This window comes from Carya illinoinensis, chromosome 7 (assembly GCF_018687715.1).
Source record: "Carya illinoinensis cultivar Pawnee chromosome 7, C.illinoinensisPawnee_v1, whole genome shotgun sequence".
Taxonomy (NCBI): Eukaryota; Viridiplantae; Streptophyta; class Magnoliopsida; order Fagales; family Juglandaceae; genus Carya; species Carya illinoinensis.
This window is the reverse complement of record NC_056758.1, coordinates 29,558,284-29,574,127: the sequence shown is the minus strand read 5'-3', so window position 1 is coordinate 29,574,127 and position 15,844 is coordinate 29,558,284. Positions and strand designations below refer to the sequence as shown.

General features: G+C 30.4%; 1 protein-coding gene across 1 annotated transcript; it reads right to left on the bottom strand.

Annotated features, from left to right (window-relative positions):
• Positions 1-3,671: 3,671 nt before the first annotated feature.
• Positions 3,672-5,699, bottom strand: LOC122317385 (universal stress protein PHOS34-like). The gene is made up of 4 exons (XM_043134453.1): positions 5,422-5,699; positions 5,195-5,289; positions 4,275-4,396; positions 3,672-3,967 (listed from the first exon to the last, which is right to left on the bottom strand). The coding sequence occupies exons 1-4, from the start codon at positions 5,600-5,602 to the stop codon at positions 3,880-3,882; spliced, it is 486 nt and encodes a 161-aa protein (XP_042990387.1). The 5' UTR covers positions 5,603-5,699; the 3' UTR covers positions 3,672-3,879.
• Positions 5,700-15,844: the final 10,145 nt, after the last annotated feature.

The window sequence follows — 15,844 nt, the reverse complement described above, 5'->3', positions numbered from 1 at the left end:
AAATATGAAATAACAATAAATATAAGGAGTAAGGGTAAGAGAGAAGCAAACTCAGTATGTTAACGAGGTTCGGCCCCACTGCCTACGTCCTCGCCTCAAGCTACCCCTTGAGGATTCCCAAATTCACTATTCAACCTCCTTCAGGTGGAGATAGAAACCTATTACACCTTTGAACAACACCGCTACAAAGGATCCGTGTAGAACACCCTCTACACTTGCAATCACCTTACACGTGGTGATTCAACTATTCCCTGTGTAGAATACTTTCTACACACACAAGGGTTATACACACCCTTTTTCTGATACAAAAGCTGATAGTGGGTAGGTTATCAGAAAACACTCCTCAACGAGTGAAATAAAAACAATACAGCGCAAGCTATATCTCTCAAAATGAACAAGGATTAAGGCTCAATGTTTAGAGAAGAGAGAATGAAAGCTTTGAATGAATGTTGTATGCTCTTGGTGTTGTGAATGTGAAGCTCTCAAATGATCTATTTATAGGCATATGAGATTTCATATTCAAATTTAAAAAGATTCACATGTCAAAGACAACATCATTCACTTTTTCAAAAAATTCAAATAAAAGGTTCTTCTTTTTCAATTGTCAAAGACAACATCATTCATTTTTTCAAAGAATTCAAATAAAAGGTTCTTCTTTCTCAATTGTCAAAGACAACATCATTCACTTTTTCAAAAAAATCAAACCTAATCTTTTACTTTTGGCATATGACAAAATGAGCACACTTTCATTTTCAAAAAATTCAAACCTAATCTTTTACTTTTTGTATAAGTCTAAAAAAGCATCAATCACTTTTGAAAATATTCAAATAAAACATGCACATGTGAAAGATGACAATCAATCATCTTTAATATTTTCAAAGTTCAACCCTTTAATCAAGGCATGCACATGCAAAAGATGACAATCAATCATCTTTCAAAATTTTCAAATTTAATTTTCAAAAATATTCATGCACATGTGGAAAATGTATTTTAATGCTTTATGATAAAATATTAATTTTGAGCATTAATCCTAATTTCGAATTTTGAAGAGATTTACAACATTACTCTATAATTTTAATGTGAACTTGTTCCATTCTTGCTCATGCTTGTTTCCTTGATGTGCTTGACTCCATTGTGTAGACAACTTGAGCTTGAGACTTCTTTATTCTTTGAATTCATTTGTTATCATCAAAATCCATGTGTAGATTTATAATCACATGAAACTTGAAACCTTGAGTTCAACAGTGCGGGTAGCACTCCTAGTGATCGTGTGGTTATGGCCTTGATATGAGGTATTTTTATTCTAAAAGCATCACATGTTTTCTAAGAGTCTTGCAGCAGTTATGTATTTACTTTTATGAATGGGTCTTTTGTTTCGTGGACCATATTTGGGTCAGTAGTAATGAGTCTAGTATTTTTGCTAATATTTAGACATGTTATCGAGTTTTTTAGTCATTTTCAATTATAAGTAAGTACCATTTTTCAAATTAAGAAAGTGTTGAATTTAAGTCCATTGCAAGTTTAGAGGATTTGGCTCCTCAAAGTACCTAATTTTATTTGTTTTAGTTGACAGCCATTACAAAGAGGTGGGGGTTTGGTGGTGGAGGTTATGGTGAGGGTGGTGGGTACGGTAGTGGGAGATCTAGTGCGAGAGGAGGTAGTGGACACTAGGGGTGGCAATATGTTACACGACCTGTTAACCCAACACGAACACAACACGATAATAGCAAGTTAGAGTTTAGTTTTAATGAGTTCAGGTCAAAACGGGTTGACCCATTAAGACATGATTGCTTAATGGGTTGATAACAGGTTAACCTGTTATGACACGTTATAACCCGTTATGATACGATAAGAAAGTTAAAATTACAATTATACCCTTATATTTAAAAATTGTTAGAATTTCAATTTCGATATTTTTATTGTTGGATTGTAATTTTAAACTTGTAGTTAGTTTTATAATTTTTATAAATATTGTGATTTTAACATTTATAAAAAATTATACTAAATTTAATCAAGTCAAACTGATTAATTTAATGTCTATTCAATCCATTTACATAAATAGTTTGAAATGGATCGTATTGTATCATATTAACTTATTTCATAATATTAACTAATGAGTCAAAACGGGTTGACACGACATGACCCGTTATGTTAATGGGTTGTATTAAGATTTGAGATTTTGACACGATAAGCTTAACGAATTGGGTTAGGGTTGAGCTATATAGTATAATATACATGCTTTAGCACGACACGAACACGACCCGTTAACACGATTTGACACCCCTAGTGGGCACAGTGTTCGTGGAAGCTGTTGCAAGTGGGGCAAGATCGGGCACTTTGCGATGGACATTTATAACAGTTAAAGCGGCAGCAGGAATGACTATAATTTTGGAGAGTTCACTTGTAAAGGGAGTTCAGTCCGATCTCAGGAGGTTTTGTGGATCGGACTGAATCGATTCGATCCAGGATTTTCCTACCCTAAACCAGACTGAAAAGTCTAAGTACTAGGCCGGTCCAGTCCAGTCGGTTTGGCCCGGTCCTACCTTCTCTTTTTAAATAAAAAATAAAAAATCGATTAATAAAAATAATTATTTAAAATACTAAATTAAAATAAAGTGAAAATTTCATAATAAATTGTACAATTATTAATATATATTAGTATTATATAATATAGTTATACATTAAAGAATATAATAATACATTGATCTAAATATATATATATAGAGTTATAGACTTAGTACCAATACTATAACTAATAACTATACTAGTAGTATTACTAATATACTATATGTTAAATTGGTAATACTATATTAAATAATACCTTATATAGTTACAGTGATTTAATACTAACATATTAAGTTAACTATACTAATACAATTATAAATTTATACATATACTATAATTTATACTATAACTCCTATGTTAATATATTAATATATAGTAATACTAAATATTAAAGTTATATAATAAAAAATATAATACTTATGTAATATTGTGATATATTAATAATTAATTATATACAATTATTTATATAGATAATAAAAAATATATATTTTAAAATTTTCATTCGATTGGATCCTGGGTGAAAAACCCTTAGACAATGGATCGGATCAAATGAATTCAATCCTATATAATTTGGACCAGATTGAATTGTTCGGGTCGGGTCGCGTCCATAAATGCGCTAAATTTCTCCCCTATTCACTAGGGAGTGTCCAAACTATTACTATCAATCAGTTGGAGTAATTATCAATGGAAAATGCTACTCTTTCCATTGGTGGCTCCCGGAGTTACCACCGGCTTTTTTTTTTAACTTTTATTTTTTTACTTAATATTTAAATAAGTATTTTTAATGAAGTTGTAAATTTTTTTAAAAATATTTAAAAGTATTAAAAAATACACGAAAAAAATTTAAACAAAAACAAAAAACCCAGTTGCGGAAGCTACCAAAGCTGCATAGCCGCCAATTGACAATTGTGTACTTCTCAACACATTTTGATGCTTTTTTCTGCTTTATTATTATAGATTTTTTTTTTTTTTACAAAAGCAAATTCGCAAAGCAGGCTGGGGACAATGACGAACTCGATCAAAATTTCGAGAATATAAATTAGTATTCGGAATTCCCAACTTCCCCCATTCACATCAACTGTGACTAAACTGGTAAAAAACAGACAACAGCAAAAGCAACACTGCATGCATATTTAAACTTGTTATTCAAATTTGAGTTTACATGCCATATTTGAGAGCAGCCGTGGAGTACGCAGAAAATAAAAAACGATGACGACACTATTATGTGCAATGATCAGGATTTATTACAAAGACAACCACTCGGCTGATTTAATTTATGTACGTGCATTAGCACGTGAAGTAGGTAATGTAAGCTCAGTGTTTGCTTTTGGGCTTCTTCACAATCATCACAGTACAGTGAGCATGATGAGAACAATAGTCACTGACACTGCCTAAAACAGCCCTGCATAAGAAATCAAAATGGATTGTTAACATTTACACGAAAGACTAACGTATTATTTCCATCGGTGCAAGTCTCCAAGGAATAAACAGTGAATTACAGATGGTAAACTTATGATGAGTTCTTGCTTGTTACAGACATGGTTTCAACAATAGGTATCATACTAATACTAATGGCATAAAATAAATTCCGAGAGTTCACTTCTTAACTTCCTTATAATTTAGCGATTGAAAATTATGAAAACATGCCAAGGAAAATAATAAAGGAAACCATGAAAGCATGAGTGAGATAAAAGGGTTGAGATCAGTACCTTTTAATAGCTCCATAGCCATGACTGCCAACAACCAAAATGGATGCATGGTGTTTCTCCACAGCCTCACAAAGAACATTTCTAGCATCTCCTTCCACCACCTCCACTATCACATCGTGCACCTACATACAACACAGCTGAGATGTTAAAAGAAGATGTTTTGGCATCTTTAATTCATCAGAAGTACCTATGCTTCGGTCTTGAAGAATGTTAGGTTTCCTAAGTGTAAGCTCATTTAAGAATTATTCTCCTAATTGTTTTGAGAGTAGATTATTGACTTTCCTAACCAAGCTAAGGTCTTCAGAGAAATTTACAAGCTAAAATGTGCACGCCTGCCCCAGATCCTTTAAGGTATTCCACGACTTGTGAACTAAAAGCTCACAATGTGGAAGCACATCTTCAAAGCCTCAAATAAGGAGGAATTTAGCTTAATCATTAGTATTTGATCAATTCCAGTCTAAAATATAAACATATCGATCTTCCTAACATGCAAAGAATCTTACAGTATCTAGTTAGAGAGTGAACAATCACCGAAATCCTCTATATTGATGTCTAAAAAATGCTTTATAGTCACTCAAAAGCATCCAATCAATCCCAATCTGTAGCCACCACATCCAGACTCAATTCACCCATTTTATGAGTTATTTTCCTCAATTTTTGTGGGTTCCCAATGTGTATTCAAATAGAAAACTATTTGGTTGGTTAATTGGAACCTAATACTGGCGAAATTCCCATCAGTTCACATGATTGTGCATCAGCATGCACACAAACACAAGGCGTAGGTCCCCACTCTCTATCCCTACTCAACCAGATATATATGTAATACCTAGTTGGATATTCATTAATCACTGTTCTTCAACATTCAATTGAAATGCAAATAACAGATTAGAATATCCTAGCGAAAGAAGAAAACAGATTACCGATTTACTGGTGCATAGTTCCTTGGCCTTTTCAATGACCCGGGCAGCGATCTTCCTTAAATCGGCCTCCACAAGGGGCAAAACCTCGGCCGCTCCTACAATTTCCCGAAATAGTAAGAAATCCGCCTCTCAGTCAATAAGTCACATATGTAAAATTCCAACTAGGAACACGTAACGAGGTAATTCGTAAACACGTAAAAAGATTCGTGGTGGGTGAGAGTGCGTACCAGGACCGACGAAGCCGACGGCAGAAGAAGGAGTGGGTTTGGAGTGGACGAGGATGAGCTTGAAAGGAGGGTTTGCGGAACAGGGGACGAATAAGTGATCCAGAGTCCACTCCAGAGCGTACGTACTGTGCTCGCTGTCGTCTATCCCGACCACCATTGGTTGCTTCTCGGCGCTCGCCATTGCAGGGAATCGGTCCCTGATCGAGCTTGCTTTTGTTGTCGTTATTGAACGAAGCGTGGTGCTAGAACTACGAGTCCACGAAAATGGGCAGCTTTGATTTGATTTTATAGAAGAGATGTGGAGGATGACGATTGCATTTACGGAAGTATTCAAAGCTGTGGGCGTTACGCCGTTACCAGATTCGCGTATTAAAGTACTTGGTTCGATGATTCTCGTGCGTTCGGACAGCTTTCTGCCACCTCAGCTTCGTTTCCGATTGATTATTCGAGTGTGTGCCAAAAGCTTTCTGCCAACTCAGCTTCGAATCAGCATCCTTTCTTAATTATTAATAGCACAATGACAGAAAAAATATAATATTATAAAGAAAATAACTTTGACCTAATACGACAAGATTAACTTTTGTTTTGATAATGAATAAAATCACCGTACCGTTTTAATGTCAGCGTTCCATTTAACCACTCATTAAAAAAAAAAAAAATTTACTTATTAATTAAGAAAATAAATTTTAATATATTGATATATTTTTTTATTTTTAAAAAATATCATAAAATATAAAAAAATAAAAAATAAAAATCTTAAAATATGCTAATTAATAGTCAAATAGAAAGATACTATTCAAATGGCAGACTACATCGCTATTTGATAATTGTGTTGTCGATCAATGCTCTTTGTCGTGGAGCTCATTGGCATATACTCTCCATAACCAGCTGCAAATGGATATTGATACACCAATAATTATTTATAATTTATATATAATTTTAAATATAATAATATTTTTTATTACATTTAAACACATCAAATCATAAAAAAAGTCAAAATAAAATTTAAAATAATATTATTTTATTTATAGTTGTACACAAGTTTTTAATAAGATGTAAATTTATCATTTTCCGCTGCAAATACCGATGGCCTAAAGCTGATTCCTCAGTTCATTTCCTCTCAGATGAACAAATCTAAAACTAAGCCCAACACTTCGTTTTGATAATAAGCTGGTTTTAACAATAAGTTGAGTTAAGGTGGTCCGTAAATAATAATGAAATATTTGAATTAAGATGAGATAGATTAGCAATTATTTAAATTAAGATGTTTTATAAAATTTTGAAAAATAAGATATAAAAAAATTAAATTAAAATATTATAAAATTAAAATATTGTTATGATATTTTTTTAATATAATTTTTATTTTAAGACTTGAAAAAGTTAAATTATTTTTTATGTTTTAGTTAGAAATTTAAGAAAGTTATAATGATTAATTAATAATTAAATAAAAAAATTAAAAATTAAAAATTAAAAAATATTTATATTTATAATTTTTAAATATTGAGATTAGATAAAATAATATGAGATGGAATCCTTTCATTATCCAAACTAAGCCAGTGCCACTGAAAAGAGTGTGGGAAACATAGTACTTCAACTCATATTTCAGTTGCTTCTTTGTGTTCAACTTTATCTCCCCCCTCTTCTTTTTCTAACACTCATTTTTTCGTGGCAAACAAACAGATTTGAGCGTTTTAGAATCTCATGCCATCTGCTGCAAGAGGATGAACCACGTAGACATTGATACTTCTGAAACAAGTAGTTGGGATTCGGGAAGGCATTTCGTCCCATTTCTTTTCGGTCCATTGGGTGTATATCGGATCCATTGGCTACAAGACCCAAATATAATGCTAGAGTAGATATAAGTCAAAATATAAAAAAATAAAAATTTTATATGCAGTTTCTTTTATATATTCTTTTACGTATTCTAATAATGTGATTGATTACTTCATATTTTTTAATATAAAATAATTATTTTAACTAATCACATTAATAGAATACTTAAAAAGTATACAAAAATAACTGTTTGTAACAAAATTTGTCACATAAATATTTATTACATTGGTAATGCAACTCAGTGAGATAGTCTGCTCTCCCAACTTGGGGAAATTGCCAATGTCCTGCTCCACTGGTCACCCTTATCAGACACCCATTTTGACTGGTCTGGAACATGCAGTACCCTCAACTCCTTATACTACAAGTACAATGGCCTTTCTGCGTCCTGATTTTCCAGAATTCTTAAGCTTCTCTTCCCGACAACCTGAATTTGATGTTTAACAGCATCTGTCTCATTCTGATGTTCAACGATAATCCTACATTGAGTTGCACTATAAATCACCTGAATGGTGACATCTTATTCGCTCGTTGTCCAGAAATATGAGACAGGCCATTTTAAACATGTTATTGTTTCATAGTTCTTGTTTTGTATTACCTCTGTTTTTAAGTTTGTATTACTTTTTTATTTAATCTTATTATTTTTCTCGCTAAAAAAGATTTATATGGACGATGTGTCATCAATCACTTGCTGGTCACACTATACCAAGCCGTGTCATCTTTAAGCTTCTTATCGGATCTATATATAATTTCTCTTTCCTTACCGGGGATTATCATGTTGGATATGGTTTTAAAATTTGCGAGTCTTACGTAACTCTTATATAAAAGAAAGATGAATTCACTATTTAAAAAATATTTTAAAGGGTCGGCAGTTTGATTAATTGGACCCCCACCTCCAACGCTTTACACTTCGTTTTTTTTCTTAAATAAGATAAGAAAACGTTATCCTATGCCTTTTCAACGTCATAGTTAATATACAATGCGTGGAATCCTTGATCACTACTACCATATTAATCCATTAAGAAAAAGTGCAACAGAACAATGGGTGTGGAGTGTGGGCAGAGAATACCTTTTTTTATAGCAAAAGTTTGGACGAAATGATGGCCAAAGTGGGAAATGGGTTGGTGACTTGGTATTCGTACACTAACCAATGAAATATGGGTATGTTTCAAAACAACCATCTTGTGCTATAAATGAGTTTTTTCATCCTTAATCACACATGTATGAAATAATTTAAGCGAGATTTAATTAAGTAGTTGACACATGAAATTATTTAAAATGTATAACATTAATAAGTGTGATTTAAAATAATAAGATGATTTAAGTTGAAGAATCGAACTGCTTACGAGTGAACAATAAAAATAAATTCACAAATTGATATGATTTGATGTGATACGTTAGATTGTAAAATTATTTTTTTTATAAAATAGATCTAACGTAACATAATCATATAAAATCATGTTAATTTATAGATTTATTTTAATAAAATTTTTTTATGACTGTAATATTTTATCTTAAAATATTAAAATTTAACATTTTAGGCTAAGCAATACTGATGAGCTCGTTCGTAACTTAATTTTCTTTTTTAGACACATAATATATTAATAATGGCAATAAAGGGATAAAACCAATTACAAATACAAGAGCATGAGATGCAGCATTAGTTGCTAGCTAGACATTGCTTTTAGATTTACCTCCAGAGTCCAAGCTATAATTTCTATTATCTTATAAAACTATTGCTGACGTGTCATTTAGGAGACATATGTCAGCTTTTGATTCACATGTATCAGATCCATTAATAGAATAGGTGGTAAGTGACAGATGTGGTTAATTGTTGAAATTTAAATTCTCATATAAATGTTAGGGTTTGAATAATCGACTCGGCCTTTTGTAAATCAGCGAAAAATACCGAGGTACTAAATTTACAATTAACTCATAATAATATTTAGAATTCGGTGTAGAGAATACAATATTTATATCTCTAATATAGTAAAATTTAATTTGTATGCCGAAATTTCTACATAGTCCATAGTGCTATCATGGAGAGACTTTTCATCTTATTTCCTTATTGAGATATATATACAAAAATTTTAAGTGCAGTCACTTTTATATATTTTTTATACATTCCGTTGATGTGATTGACTGTTTCATTTTTCTTAATCTAAAATAAATGTTGAATTCTGTCACACTAATGGAGTGTGCAAAGAATACGTAAAAGTGACTGTATGTAACATTACTCATATATATATAGCTACAATACATGCATGTTGACAAAAGCGAGCATTAGAGAAAATAAAAATCATATTCATCATCCCAACATATTATATTTTTTTTCTTATCAAATATATGATATATGGATGATGAGTAGGACAATTCAATTAGTTTAAAAAGAATAAAATAATAAAATAAAATATAGTGTATAGCGTGTATGAATGATGAGTAACAAATCTCATGTCATGGTTGTCAAAGATAAGAGTCTAATTTGTGTTTATGTAGTGAGGTTATCTCGTATATTTTGTGAATAGTAATAAAAAAATATTAAATAATAACAAATAAATGTATAAAATAATAAAAAAATATGTGAAAATTAATAATAAAATAATAAATAGTAATAAAGTATTAAACCTGCATCTAATTTGGTTGGGTTGGGTCTGGCTACTCACAATATCACACCTAAGCCGTCTCATCTTTTTTATGTTTTTCATTACATCTCCATGACTCCTCGATCTACTTCAATTGACGTTCTCTCGTTCTTTAATCGATGTGTACCAGATTAAGATAAATGACTATTCTTTCTCTCTCCCTTTTTTTTGACAAGCGGAACTTAATTCAAAGTTCATTTAAAACCATATATAAAATTAGAATCTGCATGTTTCCAACGCATAAAACATACTTTTTATATATAATTTCGAAAGAGCTAAAATTATGTGTGAAAAATGCAACTAAACAATGGCTGCGAGCAAAGAAGAAGACCCATTTTCAAAGCAAAAGTTTGGACGTAATGATGGCCAAAGTGGGAAGTGAGTTGTTATTTATACTCTTAATTAAAGGCTAGCTAGCTTAAAGCAATAGATGCCATTGAATTGGTATTTATCTTGTGCTGCGAATGAGTGAATAATACAGGCTATTTTGATGGAAATGGGCCGGATTTTTTCTTTTTTGTTTTAAGAAAGAAATGGGTATGTTGAAAATGGCCAAAATCTGTATTAATTTTAGGGTATGTTAGATATAATAATGGGTTGTATAAGTAGTTTGTATTCTTTTTTAAAAAAAGTGGAGTTCATCATTAAAAAATTATTTTTGTTTCCTTTCAAGCTTCATATTTATTTATTTATTTTAAAAAAATATGCACGACACTTGTAGATTTTATAACTATAAATATCATTTATAAGCAAGGCAATACCGTGCTTGTGCAGTAAATTAGTCTTAAAATAGACCATTTTCTCAAAACAAATCATAAATTAACAATGAATATACAGGGGAAAACCCAATTACTACAAGTGGAAGAGCTAATATTGGAGGCTGCTTTCGAGTGGATTGTCTCACCCTATTGGAATTTGAGTGCATGGTTTCAGTCAAATTCAAATGGGCCACTGATTACTGAAAGTGGAAGATCATCAGATATTGCAGTGAAATGTGATGTACAAAAATCGAATCTTGCTTCTGCTTCTCAGCCTCTCAAACAGTAAAAAAACTGAGAGTCGGTATGCATGACTATGGGGTGCCACTAATCCCTGATCTGGGAGCAACGTCATAAGGTAGCACTAGTTTCTAGCTTGATATTAATTACTTTAAGATTTGGACCATGGCACATGACAAATGACCGAATATCTTCCCCCCTCCCTTTTTTTTTCGAATTCTTTTAAAGGAAAAATCAGTTGAAGAATAGTTTTTTATTCAATTAAAATTTGAGAACTGAACAAATAATAGAAAACACCAACAAATTAAAACAAAATTTGTCATTCCAACTATCGTTTCCTTTTGGATTTACCTATAAGTTATTAAAATAGAGAGTAATACTACATATAATTATGGAGTACTGCGTAAGCGTTGCACAATTATTTAAAAAAAAATATAATTCACTATTAAATTTTTTTTCTTATAAATATCGTATTTATGCATTTTTTTAAAGGAATTATACAGAGCTTGCACACTCTACGACTGCAAATATAATTTCTCTAAAATAGGTTGTTATCATGATCGTGCTTCATCAGCAAAAGAAAAAGAACAGAGAGCTTAGCATTTATAAGTATTTATGGCCAATAGACTAGTTCTAATTTTCTAAAAAAAGTAAAGGAAATGTTGTTGCTTTTTAGATTCCATGACATTATATATATGAATGATATAGAAATAATAATAATTATTAATATTCCAATAGTAGTTTTGAATTAATGGAGGAGTAATAATGTAGTTGAGTGGTAGCTCGACAAAGCATAGTGGTCTTAGCACTCTCTATTTATAATGAATGCTACCCTTTTTATGCTTTTTAAATAGTTAATAGAATCCTACTTTTGTTCTATGGTCTCTCACTGATCATCCAAGTTGAAGAGTAGGCCAACCAGGTTTCCTTGAAGGAATTTATATATTAACTACAACGACCAATCATACATTTGGAATACGAATCTCATCACAAATATTAAAGATATTAAAATATATATATATATATATATATATATTTATATATATTGCAACCATGCATGCATGGTGTCCTTTAATTTTTATTTTCTGATCTCTCATTAATAATGAGATTTTAAAGCCAAGCTCCTGGTGGTGGTGGACTAGTTTGGAAGAATTTGTAACCACACGCAACTTTTGAAATTAATATGAATGATCTTCATCATACAAAGAAACAGAAAAAGAACTTTATATATATATATATATATATGAACGTGACTTGTGACAGCTCCCACTATCATGACCTGCCTTCACATGATGATGATCATATATTCCATGGAAAAAAATACCAAGTAATTAATGGTCATGCATGCATGCCCATGACCGATGTATATTCACCACCACTATCCATGCCACCTTATCCTTCATTTCACAAGTGCATGTTGACCTGATCACTCTCTGTATCGGCCGGCCAGAGTGCAAAAGCAAAACTATTGCATATATGCATTTCTATCTCCTTTCAACGTCATGAGTACTGTAGTTAGGGAAACAGGAAATCCAGGTGGGGTTGGCGAATAGCACGATAAGGATAAAAAAAAAAAAAAAAAACAACTAGTGCTATCAATCGATCATACATGATCGATCTCACATGAATCATTTGTTTCATCAATTTATACAACCTTTTTTATAAGGGAAAAAAAAAAAAAAAAAAAGAGAGAAGGAAAAGGACTAGGCAGGCCAGCCGTTTGTTATGATCTTCAATTACAATCTTTCCTTTTGAGCATGCAAAAACACGTACAATTAAGTCGTGGTAATGAATATTAATATTGTCGGTTGTGCTCCATCGATCGTCATAATTAATTCAATCTCCCATATAATATTAACAACAATCCGATCGAGGCACCATATATGCACTATATAATACATACATACATATATATATGGACTATAATTTATGTTAGAATATGTTATTATATTTAAATAAATGATATTTACAGTCGTGAGTATGCAAGCATCACGTAATTTAAATAAATAAATATTAACCCTATATGAAAAAAATCTAATTTTTTAATAATTAACTCTACTTTTTTTCAAAATGAGTGTATCAAATTTACATACTCTATAATTATATTTAGTGTTATTCTTATACTTAAACGTACTGCACTTTTTTATAGACAACATTTATGGTAATCTTTTTGCGTTTAAATTGTGTCAAAACTCGATGTCGGATTAGTCTATATGAAATTACTATTTATCCTATAAGTTTAAACTAATAAAAATAAATTTAATCAATTATATTTATCATAATGTTGAAAAAAAGTCTTGAGAAGAGATTTTTTTCTTATTTTTTTAAGATTAAATAATAAGAAAAGAATTTGTCATTATTAATCTCCCAATTGTAGAGCAAAGATAATTAGATGATGATCCTAATTTGAGGACACTGAGGTGCATTGTTTTCTATTTAATTATTTTAATCAAATGGTTAAAAATTTCATTTAGGAAAATCGGGTTGCATTTGATTCTTTAATTCTTCTTAGTTTATCTTGTCTAATTATTATAATTTTTTAATTTTTAAATATAAAAATAATAAAAAATTTAATCATTTTAAATTTTAAAATAATAATAATATTAAAATATAATATTTTATTTAATTTTTAATTTTTAATTCAACTCAATACCTGACAGATGACGGCGCTAAATCCATATAGGTGGCATCTGATTCGTCAGATGCTCATAGTCATAATGGCTTCTTGCTTATCGTAACCCTCTGCGCTTTGCTGTGACCCATCCGACAAGTAATTAAGTTAGAAAGAAAAGTCTCACCAACTACCCAAAATGTACGTGGAGAATTTCCTCCTACTCAACGCGTGGCAATTTATCCCATGTTGCGTCGTTGATCCACACTTCTCTCGTTTCAAATATAGGTGTTCATTTTGGATAAAATTGAAACCAAACCAAACGGTATAGGTCTTCATTGTTTCCAAATTTAAAATGATAGAAAACGGACGAATTTACATGAAAGTACAGAAAAAATGCTCGTATTTGAATGTCAAAACCCAAACGTTAAGATTTAAAGCTTTTAAAATTATTGAATATTAATTTTAATTAAATCTTTAATTTTCAGGATCATAATACTCTATCACGTTTCTAAATTGGACGTCAATGAATACTACTTCACTCGTCCATCAATTCTCAATAACTTAATATCGATCGTACCTATATAGAATTTTAAGACATTTCAAAATAACCTATAGTCATACCCACCATAATTTACACTTGTAACTCGACCTTTGCTTTACTCTGATCATACTAATTATTAAAAATTCAATCATTAATCTAAAAATCCTAACCTTTCTAAATAAAATAACAATGATGGGTTACTGTTGAATATAGCGTTCGTTGAACTGTAGAATGAACAGATACATCCGCTTTTGAGAATGCGAAGATGAGGATATGGCAGTGTTTTTAAAGTTTTAAGCTTATCTGGTTGATTAGCTGTGAGCCATAAGAGAAAGCAGCTAGAAAATGATGGTTGGACATCGCCGTCATACTCACGTGTCACGGTGCCGTGGGCATGACTTTTGCGGGTGAGGGTTGGCCCAATAGCATACGTACTTTTGCTTTTATCTCTTCCATCCCGTGAATATTATTAACATGATTGAAAAATGCTAGGTACTCCGATGGTGATAGGTGCTTTTTTTTTTTTGTTTTTTGAATTCCTTAACTGTTAAGGAATGTATTAAATTATTTTTTTAACTGTTAATAAATATTTTTTTAATATATAAAGAAATAAAACTTTTAATAATTATCCATATATATGTTCTATCAGTAGATCTATTGATCTCCTTATAACTGTCCAACATATGTTTAACGAAACGATATGAATTGAATATAAAAATATTTTTCATGAGATATAAAATTTTCTTCTTTTTTTTTTAAAATTTTTTTATATTTTTTTAAATAAAAAAATAATCGGTATGCGAATTGGTACACAAAATATATTTGTATCTAGCAAAACTCATCACACAATAATGAATAGATATTGTCCATTAACCTTTAAATCTTTTATAATAAAAAATAAAAAATAATCTAATAATAATAAAAGCGTCACACTTTATATAATAGATAAAAATAGAATGGTGGTATTGTTTGTAACATTACTTATAAACTACTACTACATCTACACTAATAAAAAGGCAAGATATAATAATATTATCTTTGGTAATGATAATGTTAATCTTGACTTAGCAAAAAACTAATTAATAAATTCAAATCACAACAAAAATGAATGACACATCAGTGTGTATAATTTATATATACAAAAAGGTGTATAGAAACCGGTCTCCTAGAGATTTACAGTGGTATATGGATGTATGTTATTTTTAAGAACGGTAATGTTATATATAGTAATAGAATTGTAAACGTCGCGCAATTATTTTGAAAAAGAGTAGAGTTTATGATTAAAAAGTTAATTTTTTTTCATGTGGATTTCATATTAATTTATTTTTTTCAAAGTGACTGCACGCTCCTTGCACAACCACGACTGTAAATATCATTTCTCTTTTAAGAAACCCTATCATTGCTTATTTTAATGTAACAAATATATGGAGATTTTGAGTATAAAATGTTAAAATTAAAAAATAGAAATATTATATGAATTTTATCAAATTTATTTATGGGTGGTTCTACAGTCACCACTCCAATCCTGTTAATTGTTTTTGTGTATTTTTTTATTTTTTATATGTATTTTTTTAATATTTTAAAATATTTTTAAAAATAAAATTTATAATATTATTAAAAAATAAAATAAAATTTATAGTATTATTAAAAGATATTTATTTAATAATTAAGTAATAATAATAATAATAAATAAAGTCAAAGTAGGAAGAGTAGCATTTTTCTTTTCCAATAACAACTCACGGTGAAATGTGGATTAAGTTAAGGAGAAAGTTTCGTAAATTGACTTTTTCTCTGTGAT

What these genes read in the sequence shown, in the direction of transcription:
- LOC122317385 (XM_043134453.1), bottom strand. Translation starts at nt 5,602, where the DNA reads ATGGCGAGCGCCGAGAAGCAACCAATGGTGGTCGGGATAGACGACAGC. An exon ending in CGTCGGCTTCGTCGGTCCTG is followed by an intron (nt 5,290 to 5,421) that starts GTACGCACTCTC and finishes GGGAAATTGTAG; the next exon opens with GAGCGGCCGAGGTTTTGCCC. An exon ending in GGCTATGGAGCTATTAAAAG is followed by an intron (nt 3,968 to 4,274) that starts GTACTGATCTCA and finishes TTTCTTATGCAG; the next exon opens with GGCTGTTTTAGGCAGTGTCA.